The sequence below is a fragment of the Myxocyprinus asiaticus genome, chromosome 29, assembly GCF_019703515.2.
Source record: "Myxocyprinus asiaticus isolate MX2 ecotype Aquarium Trade chromosome 29, UBuf_Myxa_2, whole genome shotgun sequence".
Taxonomy (NCBI): Eukaryota; Metazoa; Chordata; class Actinopteri; order Cypriniformes; family Catostomidae; genus Myxocyprinus; species Myxocyprinus asiaticus.
Window position 1 is genome coordinate 33,713,556 of NC_059372.1, and position 17,324 is coordinate 33,730,879.

The window sequence follows — 17,324 nt, forward strand, 5'->3', positions numbered from 1 at the left end:
TGACATCAGTACACCTCAAGTTCACACAGGTGGAGTTCATCACATTAATTATAAACATGTTCCACTAACGTGTTCAAAGACATATTGTCTTGATTATATTAACAATAACAATATTGAATCTCTCATATTTAATCTTAATGTTTTGAAAATCTATTGTGTAATCATTTAAAAATATATTATTATAGAAAATTGCAAACCCAATGATCAAATTCTGAAAATGTATTTAAGCATAAAGACGAATGGAACAGCTAATTCCAATCTAGGATAACCCCAGTATTTTCCTGAGAGAAAGGGATATCCTCGTATTCTCCAGTAAAGAGAACAAGCCCATCTGGGATAGACAGCAGTGCCTGACCACTGACATGTGCTGCAGACACAGAGCTCCAGGAAGCAGAACGCAATACAAAGCGTGCAGACACGCTCTGACCACCTGCTGTTAGGCGTGTCCACTGACAGTAATGAAGAGGTGTCTGTGATACTGCAGAGGCCATACACAACATCAAAACACAACTGTTTCTATGCCAAACTCTCCACGCTCTCATAAAAATACAGAACATTTACTCACTGTGTAGCTCAAAACATTTTTTGTTAGTTTGCTCATTATGTTATGGTGTTGTTTCTTTAATATAACCCCTCCCTAAAATACTAACTACACTTTTTAAATGTACTAAGATAAACTACACATTCAAGACACAAGAAAACATAAGACATGAATAGGGTACAAAATGGTGTCCCATTACTTTCTTGAATTCAATAAAAGCACAAACGTATTCTTCGGAGACAGAGAAAACTATTAGATAAGTTAGATGAAGTATTATCCAACATAGAATTCACATAACATGGAAAGTAGTTTAAAACACACCAAATGTACATTTATCAATAAACCAACATTTGGTGCAAAACTAAGTAGCACCTATCTGCAAAACGGTTACCCATTCTGGCATTTTCTATTTTATTAGAAACTTTAACCTGTGATTTCATGTTTAATTAAGTTTTATTCTTAATGTTTATTGCTATAAAAATTATAATCAAACAAATCAGGGTTTAATTTAAAATGTCAAGCGTTTCTCTTCAAGAACAATGTTGATGACTCATGCTGGAATACACAAATACGGCTTGATGGAAAAAAGGCGTGTAACCATCTAGAGACAGTGTAAGTATATATATATAGTATATACACTGGCAACCAAAAGTTTGGAATAATGTACAGATTTTGCTCTTTTGGAAAGAATTTGGTACTTTTATTCACCAAAGTGGCATTCAACTGATCACAATTTATAGTCAGGACATTACTAACATGAAAAATTACTATTACAATTTGAAAGATTACAATTCAGATCTTCTTAAACTACTTCAAAAAATCAGCAATGAGAGCTTTGCAGATCCTTGGCATTCTAGCTGTCAGTTTGTCCAGATACTCAGGTGACATTTCACCCCACACTTCCTGTAGCACTTGCCATAGATGTGGCTGTCTTGTCGGGCATTTCTCACACACCTTACAGTCTAGCTGATCCAACAAAAGTTCAATGGGGTTAAGATCCATAACACACTTTTCAAATTATCTGTTGTCCAATGCCTGTGTTTTTTTGCCCACTCTAACCTTTTCTTTTTCTGTTTCAAAAGTGGCTTTTTCTTTGCAGTTCTTCCCATAAGGCCTGCACCCCTGAGTCTTCTCTTTACTGTTGTACATGAAACTGGTGTTGAGCGGGTAGAATTCAATGAAGCTGTCAGCTGAGGACATGTGAGGCATCTATTTCTCAAACTAGAGACTCTGATGTACTTATCCTCTTGTTTAGTTGTACATCTGGCCTTCCACATCTCTTTCTGTCCTTGTTAGAGCCAGTTGTCCTTTGTCTTTGAAGACTGTAGTGTACACCTTTGTATGAAATCTTCATTTTTTTTCTTCATTTCATTCCTCAAAACAATGATTGACTGATGAGTTTCTAGAGAAAGCCGTTTCTTTTTTGCCATTTTTGACCTAATATTGACCTTAAGACATGCCAGTCTATTGCATACTGTGGCAACTCAAAAACAAACACAAAAGACAATGTTAAGCTTCATTTAACGAACTAAATAGCTTTCAACTGTGTTTGATATAATGGCAAGCAATTTTCTAGCACCAAATTAGCAATTTATCATGATTACTCAAGGATAAGGTGTTGGAGTGATGGCTGCTGGAAATGGGGCCTATCTAGATTTTATCAAAAATGACTTTTTTCAAATAGTGATGGTGTTGTTTTTTTACATCAGTAATGTCCTGTCTATACTTTGTGATCAGTTGAATGCCACTTTGGTGAATTAAAGTACCAATTTCCTTCCGAAACAGCTAAATCTGTACATTATTCCAAACCTTTGGCTGCCAGTGTATGTATACTGTATATACACTGATGAGCCAAAACACTGACCACTCACAGGTTAAGCGAATAACATTGATCATCTCCTAACAAGGCCACATGTCAAGGTCTGGGTAGATTTGATGGTAAGTGAACAATCAGTTTTTGTAGTCAACGTGTTAAATGCAGGAGAAATGGGCAGGAGTAAAGACCCGAGCAACTTTGACAAGGGCCAAATTGTTATGGCCAGATGACTGGGTCAGAGCATCTCTGAAACAGCAAGGCTTCTGGGGTGCTCCTGGTCAGCAGTGGTGAGTACCTACCGACAGTGGTCCGAGGAGGGACAAACCACAATCTCATCGATGCACAAGGGCAACAAAGGCTATCCCGTCTGGTCCGAACCGACAGATGGTCTACTGTGGCACAAGTCACAGAACATTTTAATGATGTTATGGGAGGAATGTGTCACAACACATAGTGCACTGCACCCTGCTGCGTATGGGGCTGCGTATTGCCAAAAATATATATAAACTCAGCAAAAAAAGAAGTGTCCCTTTTTCAGGACATTGTATTTTAAAGATAATTTTGTAAAAATCCAAATAACTTTACAGATCTTTATTGTAAAGGGTTTAAACAGTGTTTTCCATGCTTGTTCAATGAACCATAAACAATTAATGAACATGCACCTGTGGAACGGTCATTAAGACACTAACAGCTTACAGACGGTAGGCAATTAAGGTCACAGTTGTAAAAACTTAGGACACTAAAGAGACCTTTCTACTGACTCTGAAAAACACCAAAAGAAAGATGCCCAGCATCCCTGCTCATCTGCGTGAACGTGCCTTAGGCATGCTGCATGGAGGCATGAGGACTGCAGATGTGGCCAGGGCAATAAATTACAATGTCTGTACTGTGAGACGCCTAAGACAGCGCTACAGAGAGACAGGAAGGACAGCTGATCGTCCTTGCAGTGGCAGACCATGTGTAACAACACCTGCACAGGATCGGTACATCTGAATATCACACCTGCGGGACAGGTACAGGATGGCAACAGCAACTGCCCGAGTTACACCAGGAACACACAATCCCTCCATTAGTGCTCAGACTGTCTGCAATAGGCTGAGAGAGGCTGGACTGGGGGCTTGAAGGCCTGTTGTAAGGCAGGTCCTTACCAGACATCACCGGCAACAACGTCGCCTATGGGCACAAACCCACCTTCACTGGACCAGACAAGACTGGCAAAAAGTGCTCTTCACTGACGAGTCACAGTTTTGTCTCACCAGGGCTGATGGTCGGACTCGCGTTTATCGTCGAAGGAATGAGCGTTACACCAAGGGCTGTACTCTGGAGAGGGATCGATTTGGAGGTGGTGGGTCCGTCATGGTCTGGGGCGGTGTGTCACAGCATCATCGGACTGTCATTGCAGGCAATCTCAACGCCGTGCGTAATGGCCAAGACATCCTCCTCCCTCATGTGGTACCCTTCCTGCAGGCTCATCCTGACATGACCCTCCAGCATGACAATGCCACCAGCCATACTGCTCGTTCTGTGCGTGATTTCCTGCAAGACAGTAATGTCAGTGTTCTGCCATGGCCAGCAAAGAGCTGGATCTCAATCCCATTGAGCATGTCTGGGACCTGTTGGATCAGAGGGTGAGGGCTAGGGCCATTCCCCCAAGAAATGTCCGGGAACTTGCAAGTGCCTTGGTGGAAGAGTGGGGTAACATCTCACAGCAAGGACTGGCAAATCTAGTGCAGTCCATGAGGAGGAGATGCACTGCAGTACGTAATGCAGCTGGTGGCTACACCAGATACTGACTATACGCAGATTTTTTTGGTCCAGTATCTCCAGAATATACAAATATTGTCCAATTCTCTATACAGACAGACAAACAAGTAGCAAATCATGATTCATGGCTGATGAAACTTTTGGCTTCAACGAAAAAAAGGAAAGAAAAAAGCCCTTCAATAATGTTCCAGCCATATTTCCGGTCAATAATAAAAAAAAGTCAACACAGGGCACAAAACTGTGCTCATCAAGCCATTTCATAAGGACTTCAATTACCTCTTTTCAGCGACCATTCTGTATAAAAAAAACAAAATATGACTCAATTTATCAAGAGTTTTGAGTCTATTTTGTACCTTACAAATAAAAAACAAGAGAGAAGGCTGTCTACTAGGTGTGGTTTTATTTCGATTACAGTACATTCTACAGATGCACGTGTTACATTACCTTGAAACAACATGGTCATTTAATGCCACCTCTTAAAAATGATATATTGGTCCTAAAAATATAGAAAGGAACAAATTTAGTCACAAAAACTGTACATTATTAAAAATTCACTAAACACCACATTTGGTTGAACATCCTAGAACTGTTTTCAGGATTTTTCTCTTTAAAAAAAGAAACAAGTACTGTATATCCCTTTTGTATGGTGAGGAAAAGAACGTAAATTATAAATTTTCTACTGAGCAAGTTGAGTTCAGTGTATGAAAATCTGTTCTTCTGCGCTCTTCATGTATGCTATACTTACTCAGTGCTATAGTATCCTGTTTTTGATGACTACGATAAAAATATGAAGTTTTAGGGGAAAAATGAAAACCTTAAAAGCTACAGGTAAAATACTACTGTTTTCCCCTGAAATCAAAACCTTTTATTGGTCATTTCACCTAGTAATGATAAAGAAAGGCCTTTTGACAAAACAATGTCACAACACATGACATAAGCATAAAATTAACATCCTTTTTGAGGGAGTTGGTCCAGATTTTTAAAGATATCACACACACTATTGCCAACACATAAAACAGTCTAAACATCTGTGAATATCAGCGTTTGAGAAAGCCATGTCTAACAATCTTCATTTTCATTACAGCAAAGAGCAAATCTTTTCCAGTCATACCAAATACAACAGTGAAGAAATTATTCCAATGAAAAGTTTAGCTAAACATCTACAGTGCCAAACGTACATACATATCCTTTCCATAAAAAACAATATGAATACAATCTAGATTTTTTTTTCCCTACAGACAATAGTCATACAAGCAAAAGCTTTGAAAACTGCTACCTAGCTAGCGGAGATTAAAAACAAGAGGTTAAAAACTGGTGGCCAATAATCTTTTTGAGTAGCGGTTAAAATATTTAGTTTTTGGTTCCATCATGACTAAACACTGACTTATTTCTGGTTTTGGGGGGTCGTGAGAGGACAAGAAAGTAAATAAAGCAAATCTCCAGTTGATAAGACCTATATTCAACAACAAGCAATAAAAGTGATGGAGTTACATGTGATATAATACGTTTTACTGGCCAGTTCATGAGTCACCTATACATCTCTCTATGATGTTGTCTGTACAGATTCACTACAGGCTATTGCTATTAAATAATCCCAACTATTGTTTTTCCGTCTTTAAGAGTATATATAGTTTATAATAAAAAATATACTGAGGAAATTGCTTCTAGTCTTGAAAGCACGTAACGTTACATTTTCAATCAAGGGGACACACGTGGCCCACGACCTATACAATATTGAGCAGAAGGCTTTAGAGTAAAGAAGAAAAAAATTGTGTGTGGTCAAAACATCCTGACTGAGGTGTGCCAATCACCATAATTGGTCACGTGACATCAAGTGTGAACCAATCAAGTCCTGAAGGTGTACTTCAACCCCAAAGGTGTGAATGATGAAAGTTTGGATTTAGGTGAGAAGTTTTTACAGTGTAATACCAGGTGTTAAGGAAATGTTCTTAACCTTAATGTGAAGGTGGGGCAGACAAAAAAAAAAAAAAAAGATACTTGTAAAACAAACCGAACAAATCTATATGCATACAGAGGACTGGAGGGCTCTCCAGAAACAGTTTTTAGTAGTAACGAGCATCAAAGGGGCGTGGCATTCGAATAGTTCCTCCCATGCAACAGGTAACAGAATCCCTATTTGTCCTTATTGTCATAAAATTCGGCCCAGCGGCTCTCGAAGAAGTGTCGCATGGAGTGGCCAGCCTTGCCCACCTCTGACGTGTCCTCATTGAAGAGCTCGCAGTTGTTGAAGACAAGCTGAGCGTCAGCAGCAAACTCCTCACAGCTGCAGTACCTGCAACACAAAGGAGTAAACGAAAATTAGGTATTCCATTCTAAGGATTAGAAACTGTAGTAGAAAAATGTATAGGAATAATCAGCTTCTTTCTATATGCACACTATGTGTTTGCAGTCATTTAAAGGGGTCATGTCATAAGGAATAAAATTGCCCTTGATCTTTTGACATATAAGAGGTCATTGTACTATGAAAACATACTGTACGTTTCGGAACTCCCTCTCCAAAGCAAAAAAAGAATTTAATGAAACCAACTTGAAAAAACAACTTGTTCTCTACTTTCGTGGTTTCCTTACATCATTTGGGGGCTCAATAATTCATGATCGCCTTGACAGCAACAACATAAATGCGTAATTTTACATCATTGCACCCCTGGCCCCGCCCACTGGTACTCAGTCGGTAAACAGAAAGAGAACAGGACAGACAGGCCTAGTGGCCTACTAACTATTCCTGAACACCAAAGGGGATAAACACAGGACACCTGCGGCACCGCCCCCCCAGTGGGCATTCAAAGGATGCCAGGGGGCGCTGAGAGCAAATTAGTAGAGAGGGGGGCGTTAGGTTACAAATGGGGGGCGTTTATTAAACATGTTAATCAAATCTATTGTCAAGTTCCTGTTTGCATTAAAATGTTTATCTACACTCCATTTATACGGGTTGGTATGCATTTGTACCATGGATCTTCTGATTCAGAAGCCTAGCGACGCATCCGAAATATCTGGTTTTGCAGCGTCAAATAGACAGGTGAAGTCACAACCTCCGCTAATGCGCCTGTATGGCTCTGTAGGTGGTTATGGCTCAATAGACAGCAGCGCGAGTGCAAAGCAGGTGCATTTTTACTAACAGACCAGTCTCGAGCTCTTAAACGCGCACCTATGATCACTGCAGCGCTGTGAGAACCACTGAGAAGCACAGCGTGGGATGCGGAAACCATTTGAATTCGGCACAGAATTCTACATGACCAGCCTTGAATTTACTATAGTAACACTAACTGTACTTTAGGCAGAAATAGATTCATAGTACATATTATTAAATTTGCCATATGCTACATTAGGGGAGCGAGGGATATAGTACATTTCGTTACAACGTTTAAATGTTTATATTTTGTATTTATTGTTTTTACATGTGTTTACAGTAGGCCTACTGTTTGTAATTACAAAAAATGCCATCATTTGTTTTATAGAAATCATATTACATCTAACCACGGTAGTGAAGAAAAACCATGAGATGACTCATTTGAAGCAATAAGAACCTGATGAAAGGAGTTCCAAATCAGTCACACTGTTAGAATAATTTAGTCACATAAATTAGGTGTTAAATTTTTACTTTTTATAGATGTTATTGATAACCTTACTGTTGTTGATACCAGTAAATTTACATCTACATCCAACTAAAAATCAATGCTGTAATGTAGAATGAGCATTTCAGTGGGACAAAATATACAATTTTATTGGTCTTTTCAATTATTTTTGAAATATAATAACAATGCCACTTTTATTATTAGTTTCTATCTTCGCATTTTCATTTTATAGGCCCCATATGTAGCCCTCCATCTGCTTAAGTTTAAGAAACGCAAGGTTTGGTCTCACAGTCATGATGCTGAATTTATTAACTTATAATTAATCAAATAATACAAATATTGAGTTTTGTGTTTTTATCATTTTATTTTTTTTTGGGGTAACAGGGACTCCGCTTTTTAAAATGATGTCACATAATTGTGTGTGTGTGTGTGTGTGGTGGGGGGCTGGGGTAAGGGAATGAAGTAAGGGGGCGTTCATCAAAAAAAGGTAGAGAACCACTGCACTAGACAGACATCTTTGACTGTTGTCATGCTTCTCATCTGATGATAACTGTTTGATATTTATGGTTTATGGTGCAACTGGGCTTAAGTATACAGTTTGAAACATTCAGATGCAATGTGTTTCACTGACTTTGTTATTTAGTGTTGGAAGTGCGTTGTGTGCAATCCCCCCAAATATAGTTTTTGTTGTTGTGGAGCTGGTTCATTCTCTCTTCTGAAAGAGCTGCAATCAAATATGGCTTATTTGAGGGGTTGTGCAATTTTGGCCAATCATAACAGTGTCCGTTTACACAGAGATTTTAAAGGGGAAGAGAACAAAAAAAAAAAACGAGCATTGCAGTCAGAGTGCCAGAGACAGTATTTAAAATGATCATATATAACTAAATTCTGACTGTTTTTAGTGCAATTTGTTTTTTTTACATTGGACCTCAGGGAAAATAATAAAATTAGAAAACAAAAATGCATGACATGACCCCTTTATGTAGTTTATGTTGCATTTCATTACTATTTTCAATTTCGGAATTTACTTGAATACTTGACACTACCTTAGAGAACAAGGAGGGAATTTCGTTTTTTAAATAGTTTTGCGTTCCCTCACAACTGCTTTATTCATCTCTTAAGGAAATGAACTGTGATTTTACTACAGTAAACCTCAGTTCAACTATGGTATTTGTAGTAAAGCCATAGTAAGAACACAACTGACCAGTTTTACAATAGTAACTATACTTCAACTATAGTATTTGCATTAAAAACATAACCACAGTTTACCATGGTTTTACTACAGTAACCATATTTTAACCATGATATTCATAGTACAACCATAGTAACAATAAAGTAAAACCAAAACAATCATTCTAGCTAATTAACAGGTTAATTTCTTAAGGGATGCATAAAGCTATTGCGAGAGAACGCAAAACTTATTTTGAGAGAATGTAGATTTCAGAAAATAAATTCCCTCTCTGTACTCAGACTGTACGATACTGTTAGATAGGCCTACCTAAAAAACTAAGCACTGTTTTCTTAATATGCTTCTTTATTCTATTGTCATTATTTGTTCTATTGCTTGTAATTAGTTTCTTTGTTCTTATTTCATAAGTGCTTACTTGCCTTGAATAATTGCTTGAGAACTTGAAACAATGTTAACTAGTTTTGCTTTGGTCTTGAAAATGGTAATTTCACTGGCACTGGTACCGACTACTAATGTTTTGGTATGGTTACAAACATAAAAATACAGACAACACTGTCTGATGTTTTTTGAATGACTTCTAATTTGAAAATAAGCATGTACATGTCACTAATATCTTCATGCCCAACACAACAGCATATGTGCATACACTCTTACCCTCCCTGTAGAAGTCTCTCCCTCATGGTGAGGAAGTCCATGGGGTTTTTGACAATGCGTCTGTAACCAGGAACCTGGCGGGGGTTGACCGGCTCCAGAAAAGGCCAGGCGTCTGAATGAGCCTCCATTTCCATCAGAATGATCCTACAGCACATCAAACACACATTAATTATTCCACGTTATACACATTACTTGTTAATATATATATATATATATTTAATAAAATGGCTTTATTCTCAAAATATTACGACTTTAATCCCAAAATGACTTTATTCTTGTCATTCTGACTTTCTCAAAATCGTATATATATATTTTTTATTAAATGTGGCACTAAAACGCCAAGGCACTAAGACACCAAGTGAAACATCTTTTTCACCTTGCGGTTCAGGGCTTCTGTACATGATACCTAATGCATTAACTAATGTCAACCAATAGAACCAATAAAGTGTTACCAAAAATTTTATACAACCGGTCTGAAGACTCACTCGCAGTAGGTGAGGTCAGGCTGGTTTCGTGTGGTCATCCGTCTACGTTTTGAAGGGGAGGAGTTTGTCCCACTTGAGGAAGCAGCAGAATCTTTTTGTCGTGTGGTCATGCCCCGTTTGTACCCATCATCCTCGTCTGAACTATCCTCTGCAAGCCGCCGTTTCCGCACCTTCGACCTCTGACGCGCTGAACGTTGTGATCGTGGAGCGTCACCATTTTCCTACAAAATTATGAACCATCAAATCTACAAACTTACAAAACAGGCTACACAAAACACATTTTCAAACATAATGAAAAATCCAAGGACACTGAGTTGGTGGATGCTTCAGATTTTACACCTAACAAAGAGTTTGACTGTCTTGTTCAGGGAATTACCTTGGCAACGCAGGTGGGACAGAACCAGTCACCTTCTGGCACTTGCATGACCTTTGGTCTGAGGCAGAACATGTGACATCCACGATCACAGCCATCACACAAGAGCAGGTACTCATCATCATCACCCTTACGGCACACCTGACATGTCTGTGGACATACATGAACATTCCATCAATTTATGCACGCCAGTAGAAAACACATTTGCCAGGTTTTAACATGAATCACCAAAATTAAGATGGAGAATTTAGTGCTCCCATTAATCAAAACCAAACCTTAGCATATGAAAATACACCAAAAACAAGATTTGAAATTGAACATTAAAATGAATTATATGAATACATTAAAAATGTTCAAAACCTGCGTGGATGCGTTTGTGTGTTCTCACCACTTTGATGACAGATCTTTCCCAGGCTATGGCCTTCTCCAGCTGTAGCAGACAGAGAGAAAGCTGAGATGCACTGCGACAACGGTCCAGAGCCTGACGCCAAGTCCTCAACCTGGGCGTGATTTCACTCTCCAAACTACACAAACACAAACACACACGTCTAAACTAGTACAAGGCATACATGATAAACAATGATTGCTGCCAGATCTTAACAGGTATGCATTTTTAAATGCTAAAGCATACTCGGTGACCATTAGAAAGAACAGTGATTAAGAAAGCTAGACAAACTTATTCCATATTTAAAGGTCAGAATTAGAGATGGGACGATAGAGTTATCTCAAGATTCGGTTCGATATACGATATGAGGTTTACGATTCAATGAAATATCGAATCAATATAATATAATTAATAACACTTTTTTATATTTTCTCATCAAAATAAAGTTCTTTAATACATAATTGAAATGCTCAGTTTAAATAATAAGACTGGCTCATTTACCTTTCTCTATGAGAAAAGATCACAAACAAATACTCTTTCAAAAATAGTGGGGTACATTCAGGTTGATCAGGTGCAGAACGAACAATAGAACTGAACAGAACCGGTCCTGCAAAAGTATGTGAAAGTGTATATTTTATTTTTTAATAATTTATTATAATCACATTTTAACTTTGTAAAAATAAAACAATTCTACATTCTATGAATTAATATTATATCATGAAATGGTATGTATAATAATGATATGAGCTGTCACAGTTTGAAATAATGTGTACAATTTACAATTACTTAGATTGAGTTTACATTCATTTGTATAAGAAATGCTAAAAAGGTTACTGTCACTTTAAGAGTTTAATGAGCGCCTCAGTGTTACAGTTCAGTGAACAGTTCAAGGAGAATCTTTGGGTTTCTTTAGTGCATCCATGCTGCGTGAGATTAAAATGAATATTTCTTTTTACTTTTTTATCTGACTGTAAAGAACAGAAAGGATATTTAGACACATTATTCAATGAAAGTGGAGTCGCCTCATCTTTGAAGGACACATTAAATGGAGGATGCGATCCGCTTTAATCTCAAGCACTTTTCATCAAACAAGGTGATTTTCCAGGTATTCCAGTACTTACATTTTTAATGCTAAATTCAAGCACTTTAAGAACCCTTGTGTGCACAGTGTAGAAAAAAGCACAGTAGCGGTAAAATCAAGCAACAGAGAGATTGTGATGTTTGATTATCACATGGACAGAAAACAATGTTGCAAATTTCAAAATATCCAGTTATGCTACGATATGGTTCATCATTTTTTTTGGTTTGCAATAAATCAAAATTCGATATATCTCTAGTCAGAATATAATGTGATTGTTGACATTTTGTCTACTCTAATCAGCAAACAGCCCAAGACTTTGTTTGGAATAGCATACTACCATACTATATGTTTGTAGTATGTAAAGTGTGCAAATTATGTCAATCTATCCTTAACTAATTATTTGATCGAAGTGGAGACATTTTTAAACAAAACTGGTTCCAAAAAGCACAATACCCACCATGATGTCATGAGGTCACGCATACATCTGCTTAATGTTTAGCAATGCATAATATTTTTCATGCTAATTCAAAAAAAAAATACTAGGCAGTATTAGGTGTATACTGCTCAGTATGCAGTACATTAGTATTGCATTCCGAACACATCATTAAAAAAGGACCCAAGAGGGAAATGGTGTTATCTAGCGGCCATAGCACTCCTTGTAGTAATTTTGTAGTCTTGTGTGCTTTGGTTATGAGAGTTTCCATATGTAAAAAGAATATAAATAAATCACACTGGGTAAAACTAAAGTGATAAACTGGAATAAACACTAAAACATTAGGTCCAAATATCTGAAGTACTTTCTGAAGCACTTTCACCACTTGTTATTTCCCTGATGTCTCTAATATTTATCTAAACTCGAATCACCTGACAGCATCTAATGGCACTTCCTCTCCGCCAGGTGGAGGAGTCAAAGGGGCTAGACGCACCACCTCTGCCAGATTCCACAGTGGCTCCTTCAGATATCGCCGCTCGATGTTGCGTTCCAGGTTAGTCAGTCGAAGAACAGCCAGGTCCAGAGGGTTGTTGGGAAATCGCAAGAGATCAGACCAGTCCTTTTTAGTACGGACCATCCAGTCGTCTCTGGGGTCCACCTCATGCTCATAATACTTCAGGTCCTCCCGTGTGGAGTCTGCCTCAGGAGGGGTGAAGATCTGAACCAAGGAGAAGCGTCGATACAAAGAAATTAATAAAAAAAAATAAATAAATAAACAAATTATATAAATTATTTTAATAATTATTTCATTACTATTTATTTATTTTTAATGATGCTTTGATTTTTCTCCCCAATTTGGAATGCCCAATTCCCAATGCACTCTAAGTCCTCGTGGTGGCGTAGTGACTCGCCTCAATCCAGGTGGCGGAGGACAAATCTCAGTTGCCTCCACGTCTGAGATGTCAAGCCGCGCATCTTATCACGTTGCTTGAGCACGTTACTGCGGAGACACAGTGCGTTTGGAGGCTCACACTATTCTCTGCGGCATCAAAGCACAACTCACCATGAGCCCCACCGAGAGCGAGAACCACATTATAGCGACCACGAAAACGTTAACCCAACGTGACTCTACCCACCCTAGCAACCGGGCCAATTGATTGCTTAGGAAGCCTGACTGGGGTCACTCAGCACGCCCTGGATTCGAACTTGCGACTCCAGGTGTGGTAGTCAGCGTCAATACTTGCTGAGCTACCCAGGCCCCCTGATAGTATATTATTAAATTATTTAAATAAATGTTATTAAATTTATTTCATTCTACCTTTCTACAATCTATATTTACTGAATAAGTATAGTGTGGATAAGAAGCAATTTAGAAGAGTGGAAATGGCATGGGGAAATTGTGTGAATCAGACTTAAAATAAATACAATAAACAAATAAGTAAAAAAAAAAAAAAAAAAAAAAAGTTTTTTCAATCACATGACCACGGCCCAACTTGTCGGAGCATGCGCTTTGTCACGGTTCTGACGATTAACTAAATATGTTTCTATCAGAACTCCAGCCCTCACACTTTACGGAAGCACTCTTCAGTTATTCATAAAGTTATGTCATAAAGTTTGCTATATTTAGTAATATAGATGGACTTGATTTGTGGGGTGCCGTTCTTTAGTACCTGAAACTGAGGGGTTGATGATTCCAGATTAGCCACTGTTTCAATCTCTGACTCGGGAGTGGCCACCTGGAAATAAAGATTGTGGACACTGTGATATCCCAAGTAGCGTTGGGGAAGCTACACTGAAATGGCATAATGCCAAACTACTCATAACTTAAGGCAGTGAAGCTCTAGTCCACATACCAGTTTGAAAATGTAGTTGGCTACATGGCAAATTACTAATGAAAGGTGGCTAACGACACTAAAAAGTGAGCAAAGGCTGTCCAATTAAATAAAAATAAAAATGCACATTCGTACTTAAATCTGTGCAGTCGAATTTTAGATGCCTGCCAAGCACTGATGATGACTTAGGTGGTCTTTAGTTGTTGCATCTGGCTCAGTGTCTTGCACAATTAGCAATGCGTTTTAAAATGCTATGTCAAGCTGAAAGGAGGTTCTGTGGACGGAAACGTCTTGTTGATGAGAGAGGTCAAGGGAGAATGAATGAACGAAATTTTAATGAACAATTCTTTGAACATAGCCCTTGACATTCAAAAGTTTAACCCACAACTGGTCATTAAAGTAGGGCCTCATAGTCTGCTAGTTTTGAGTGCGGGCACTCCCAGTTATACAGAAGCTGGCAGCGTAAGGGCATAGCAGCCATTTCAGCCCTCATTTAAGGAGATATTACACTCATTCTGCAGAGTCTCCTGGCAGCACTAAAATGATTTGCTTAAGAATTACTCCAATACCGCACATACAACTCTCCCCGAAGCAAAGTGGTCATTCGGCTGCTCCATCATGACAAGGTGGGTTCCCTCAGGAATATGCACAATACGTAGCATTCGCATTTGAATTCGAATTTGAATTCGAATTTTTAAAAATGCACTTAAATGCGAAACATTTGGATGGAAACCCAGCTAGTGACACCATCCAACTTAAATGTAGACAAAATGCAACTAACAGAAAACTTAAAACAAACACTTTATATAAAACTCAAAAGCAAAATGTTGGTAAATGACAAGATGCAAAAAAAAAAAAAAAAACAATGCTTGGAATACTGATAGTGAGTAAATTGCTGACATTTGTTGAAACTGTTGAAAATGTCCTGAATCCTAATCTAAAATGAACTGTCCAAACAGACAGATTAACTACATTTGAATCAGACTTTCCAATGCTACTTGAGAGAAAGAGGCAGATCTAGTAGAGTGCATTTGATTGCTTCAGCTCAGTCGGATGACAGAAATGGTGCGCAATAAAATATGACAAAATACAGTAATGTAGTATCACACCAAAAATATCCTGTTACAGGAAAATCTACACAATAGGTGAGCTACTGCGACAGATGTGTCACTAATTTTAGTTAACATATTTATTAACACTAACGAGTGTCTGCTGGTGTCTCACTGCTGCAGTGGTGACTGCATACAGTACAAGCACACAAACAGCACCACTCGGTGGTTACTAATGCAGCAAGACAAGATTAAAATACAAAATAGCTCCCATGTCAGAGTGACCTAATGTTTTTGTGTTTAAGAACCGATTATTTTGGCACAAGAAACCTGCAACTACAAGGCCACTGTTAAAAGGGGCTTTTGATATGAACTGAACAAGACTACTAATGACCTAGTGTTTGCTGTATGTAACAAACAAACTTCAACTGAAAGTAATCAAGATCCTGTTAGACGCCCCCTTAAATGTGCTTCATGCATCTCTTACCTTGAGCTGAAGATCTGCACCAACTACCCTCAGCTCCAAGTCTTCCACCCACTGAAGAACACTCATGTCTATCTGCAGGGCTCTCTCCTGCTCTTTCCAGGCCTGTTTAGATGCCTCCATCAGTGCATCACCCTCCTCCACTGTCATGTGGAAGATGGGGTCTGACAAGGAAAGAGACAATAAATGTGCTGCCATCAAGAAAAGAAACAGAACAGCTGTTTGTCATTCTCTTTGTTGATCCTCACCAGTGACTGGGCGTTTGCAGACCTCAGCTAGATACTCCATGTGTTTGGTAAGGTGTTTGTGGAGCACCTTCTCTCGAATGCCTCGTGGATGCAGGGTGCTTAGAATGGCCGTCAGCTCCTCTGGTTCTTTCACCCACCACCAGCCCTTTACCATTTCTGTAGAAAAGAAAATAGGTTTAACCAATAATGACTGACAGTACAATGGATTTAAACAATTTTGGTTGGCATATTGTAGAAACAAAAATTATAAACAAATGTCCTATTGGTGTAAATGCTACTAAAATACAAACAGAAATAAAATAAGTTTATAATTTTTAATAATGCCTGTAAACACTGCTATAATGTAACTCGTTTATAAAACATTAAATACATTATTATTAATAAATGAATAGCTCAGACCCATAAATGTGATTAGATGAGCCATGTTTGAAGCAGTTTAAAGAAGCACAACCCACACCTGTGTCAGCAGATCAATCGAATTCTATTTTTGTTTTCCTCCCAATTTGGAATGCCCAATTCCCAATGTGCTTTTAAGTCCTTGTGGTCGCATACTGATTCGCCTCAGTCCGGGTGGCGGAGGACGAATCCCAGTTGCCTCCGCATCCGAGACCGTCAACCCGCGTATCTTATCACATGGCTTGTTGAGCACGTTGCCACGGAGACATAGCGCGTGTGGAGGCTTCACGCCATCCAACGCGGCAACCACACTCAACTTGCCACACGCCCCACTGAGAACGAACCACATTATAGCGACCACGAGGAGGTAACCCCATGTGACTCTACCGTCCCTAGCAACCGGGCCAATTTGGTTGCTTAGGAGACCTGGCTGATCGAATTCTATATTAATAATCTACATATATATATTTATCACCCATTATGCAAATACACTTAAAAAGAAGACTTGTTTATTGTGCATATTAAGGGCGGTTCCTAGGCACAATACAAAGCGTAATACACTTGACAGCAATTAATTTATAAACACACTGTACAAATAAATTGCATAGCTAATGAGCAAGGGTTTCTGTCAGAGGTAGACCGATATATCGTTTTTACTGATTAACCTGTTCCCATAGTTTATTTTGGAACTATCGGTTATCTGCAAAAATCTATGCTGATAGTTTATATTTTGATTTAATTTCAACAGTATAACAGCAGCCACAAGAAGTGAAATAAAACAATCACTGACACCTCATGGGGATTTGTTGGATCTAAATCTTTCATCATTGACAATATTCATCCATATTTTCATTTTCACTTCAATGCATATTTTGTTATTTTAATTCAATGAATCAAGTGTCTAAATTGAAGCGAGAGCATGCAAAGAAAAATGCGACTATATAGAAACGTGCCCCGCAGCACATACATTGTGTCTCCAACTTTCTTGTGAATAATAATAA

The 17,324-nt window shown here is 38.4% G+C and overlaps 1 protein-coding gene across 3 annotated transcripts in view; it reads right to left on the reverse strand.

The window, feature by feature from the left end:
* Nucleotides 1–4,502: 4,502 nt before the first annotated feature.
* LOC127420515 (bromodomain adjacent to zinc finger domain protein 2A-like) overlaps nucleotides 4,503–17,324 on the reverse strand; it is a 56,597-nt gene continuing 43,775 nt past the window's right edge. For 2 of the 3 annotated variants that reach the window (XM_051662864.1, XM_051662865.1), the window contains exons 22-30: nucleotides 15,928–16,083; nucleotides 15,683–15,843; nucleotides 13,985–14,050; nucleotides 12,746–13,032; nucleotides 10,804–10,939; nucleotides 10,419–10,565; nucleotides 10,043–10,263; nucleotides 9,558–9,701; nucleotides 4,503–6,414 (exon numbers count right to left, since the gene is read on the reverse strand). In XM_051662864.1, the coding sequence (XP_051518824.1) occupies nucleotides 6,255–6,414; nucleotides 9,558–9,701; nucleotides 10,043–10,263; nucleotides 10,419–10,565; nucleotides 10,804–10,939; nucleotides 12,746–13,032; nucleotides 13,985–14,050; nucleotides 15,683–15,843; nucleotides 15,928–16,083 (1,478 nt within the window). In that variant the 3' untranslated portion in view covers nucleotides 4,503–6,254. The remainder of the gene's footprint in view (nucleotides 6,415–9,557; nucleotides 9,702–10,042; nucleotides 10,264–10,418; nucleotides 10,566–10,803; nucleotides 10,940–12,745; nucleotides 13,033–13,984; nucleotides 14,051–15,682; nucleotides 15,844–15,927; nucleotides 16,084–17,324) is intronic. The other variant, XM_051662866.1, reaches the window with a different exon arrangement.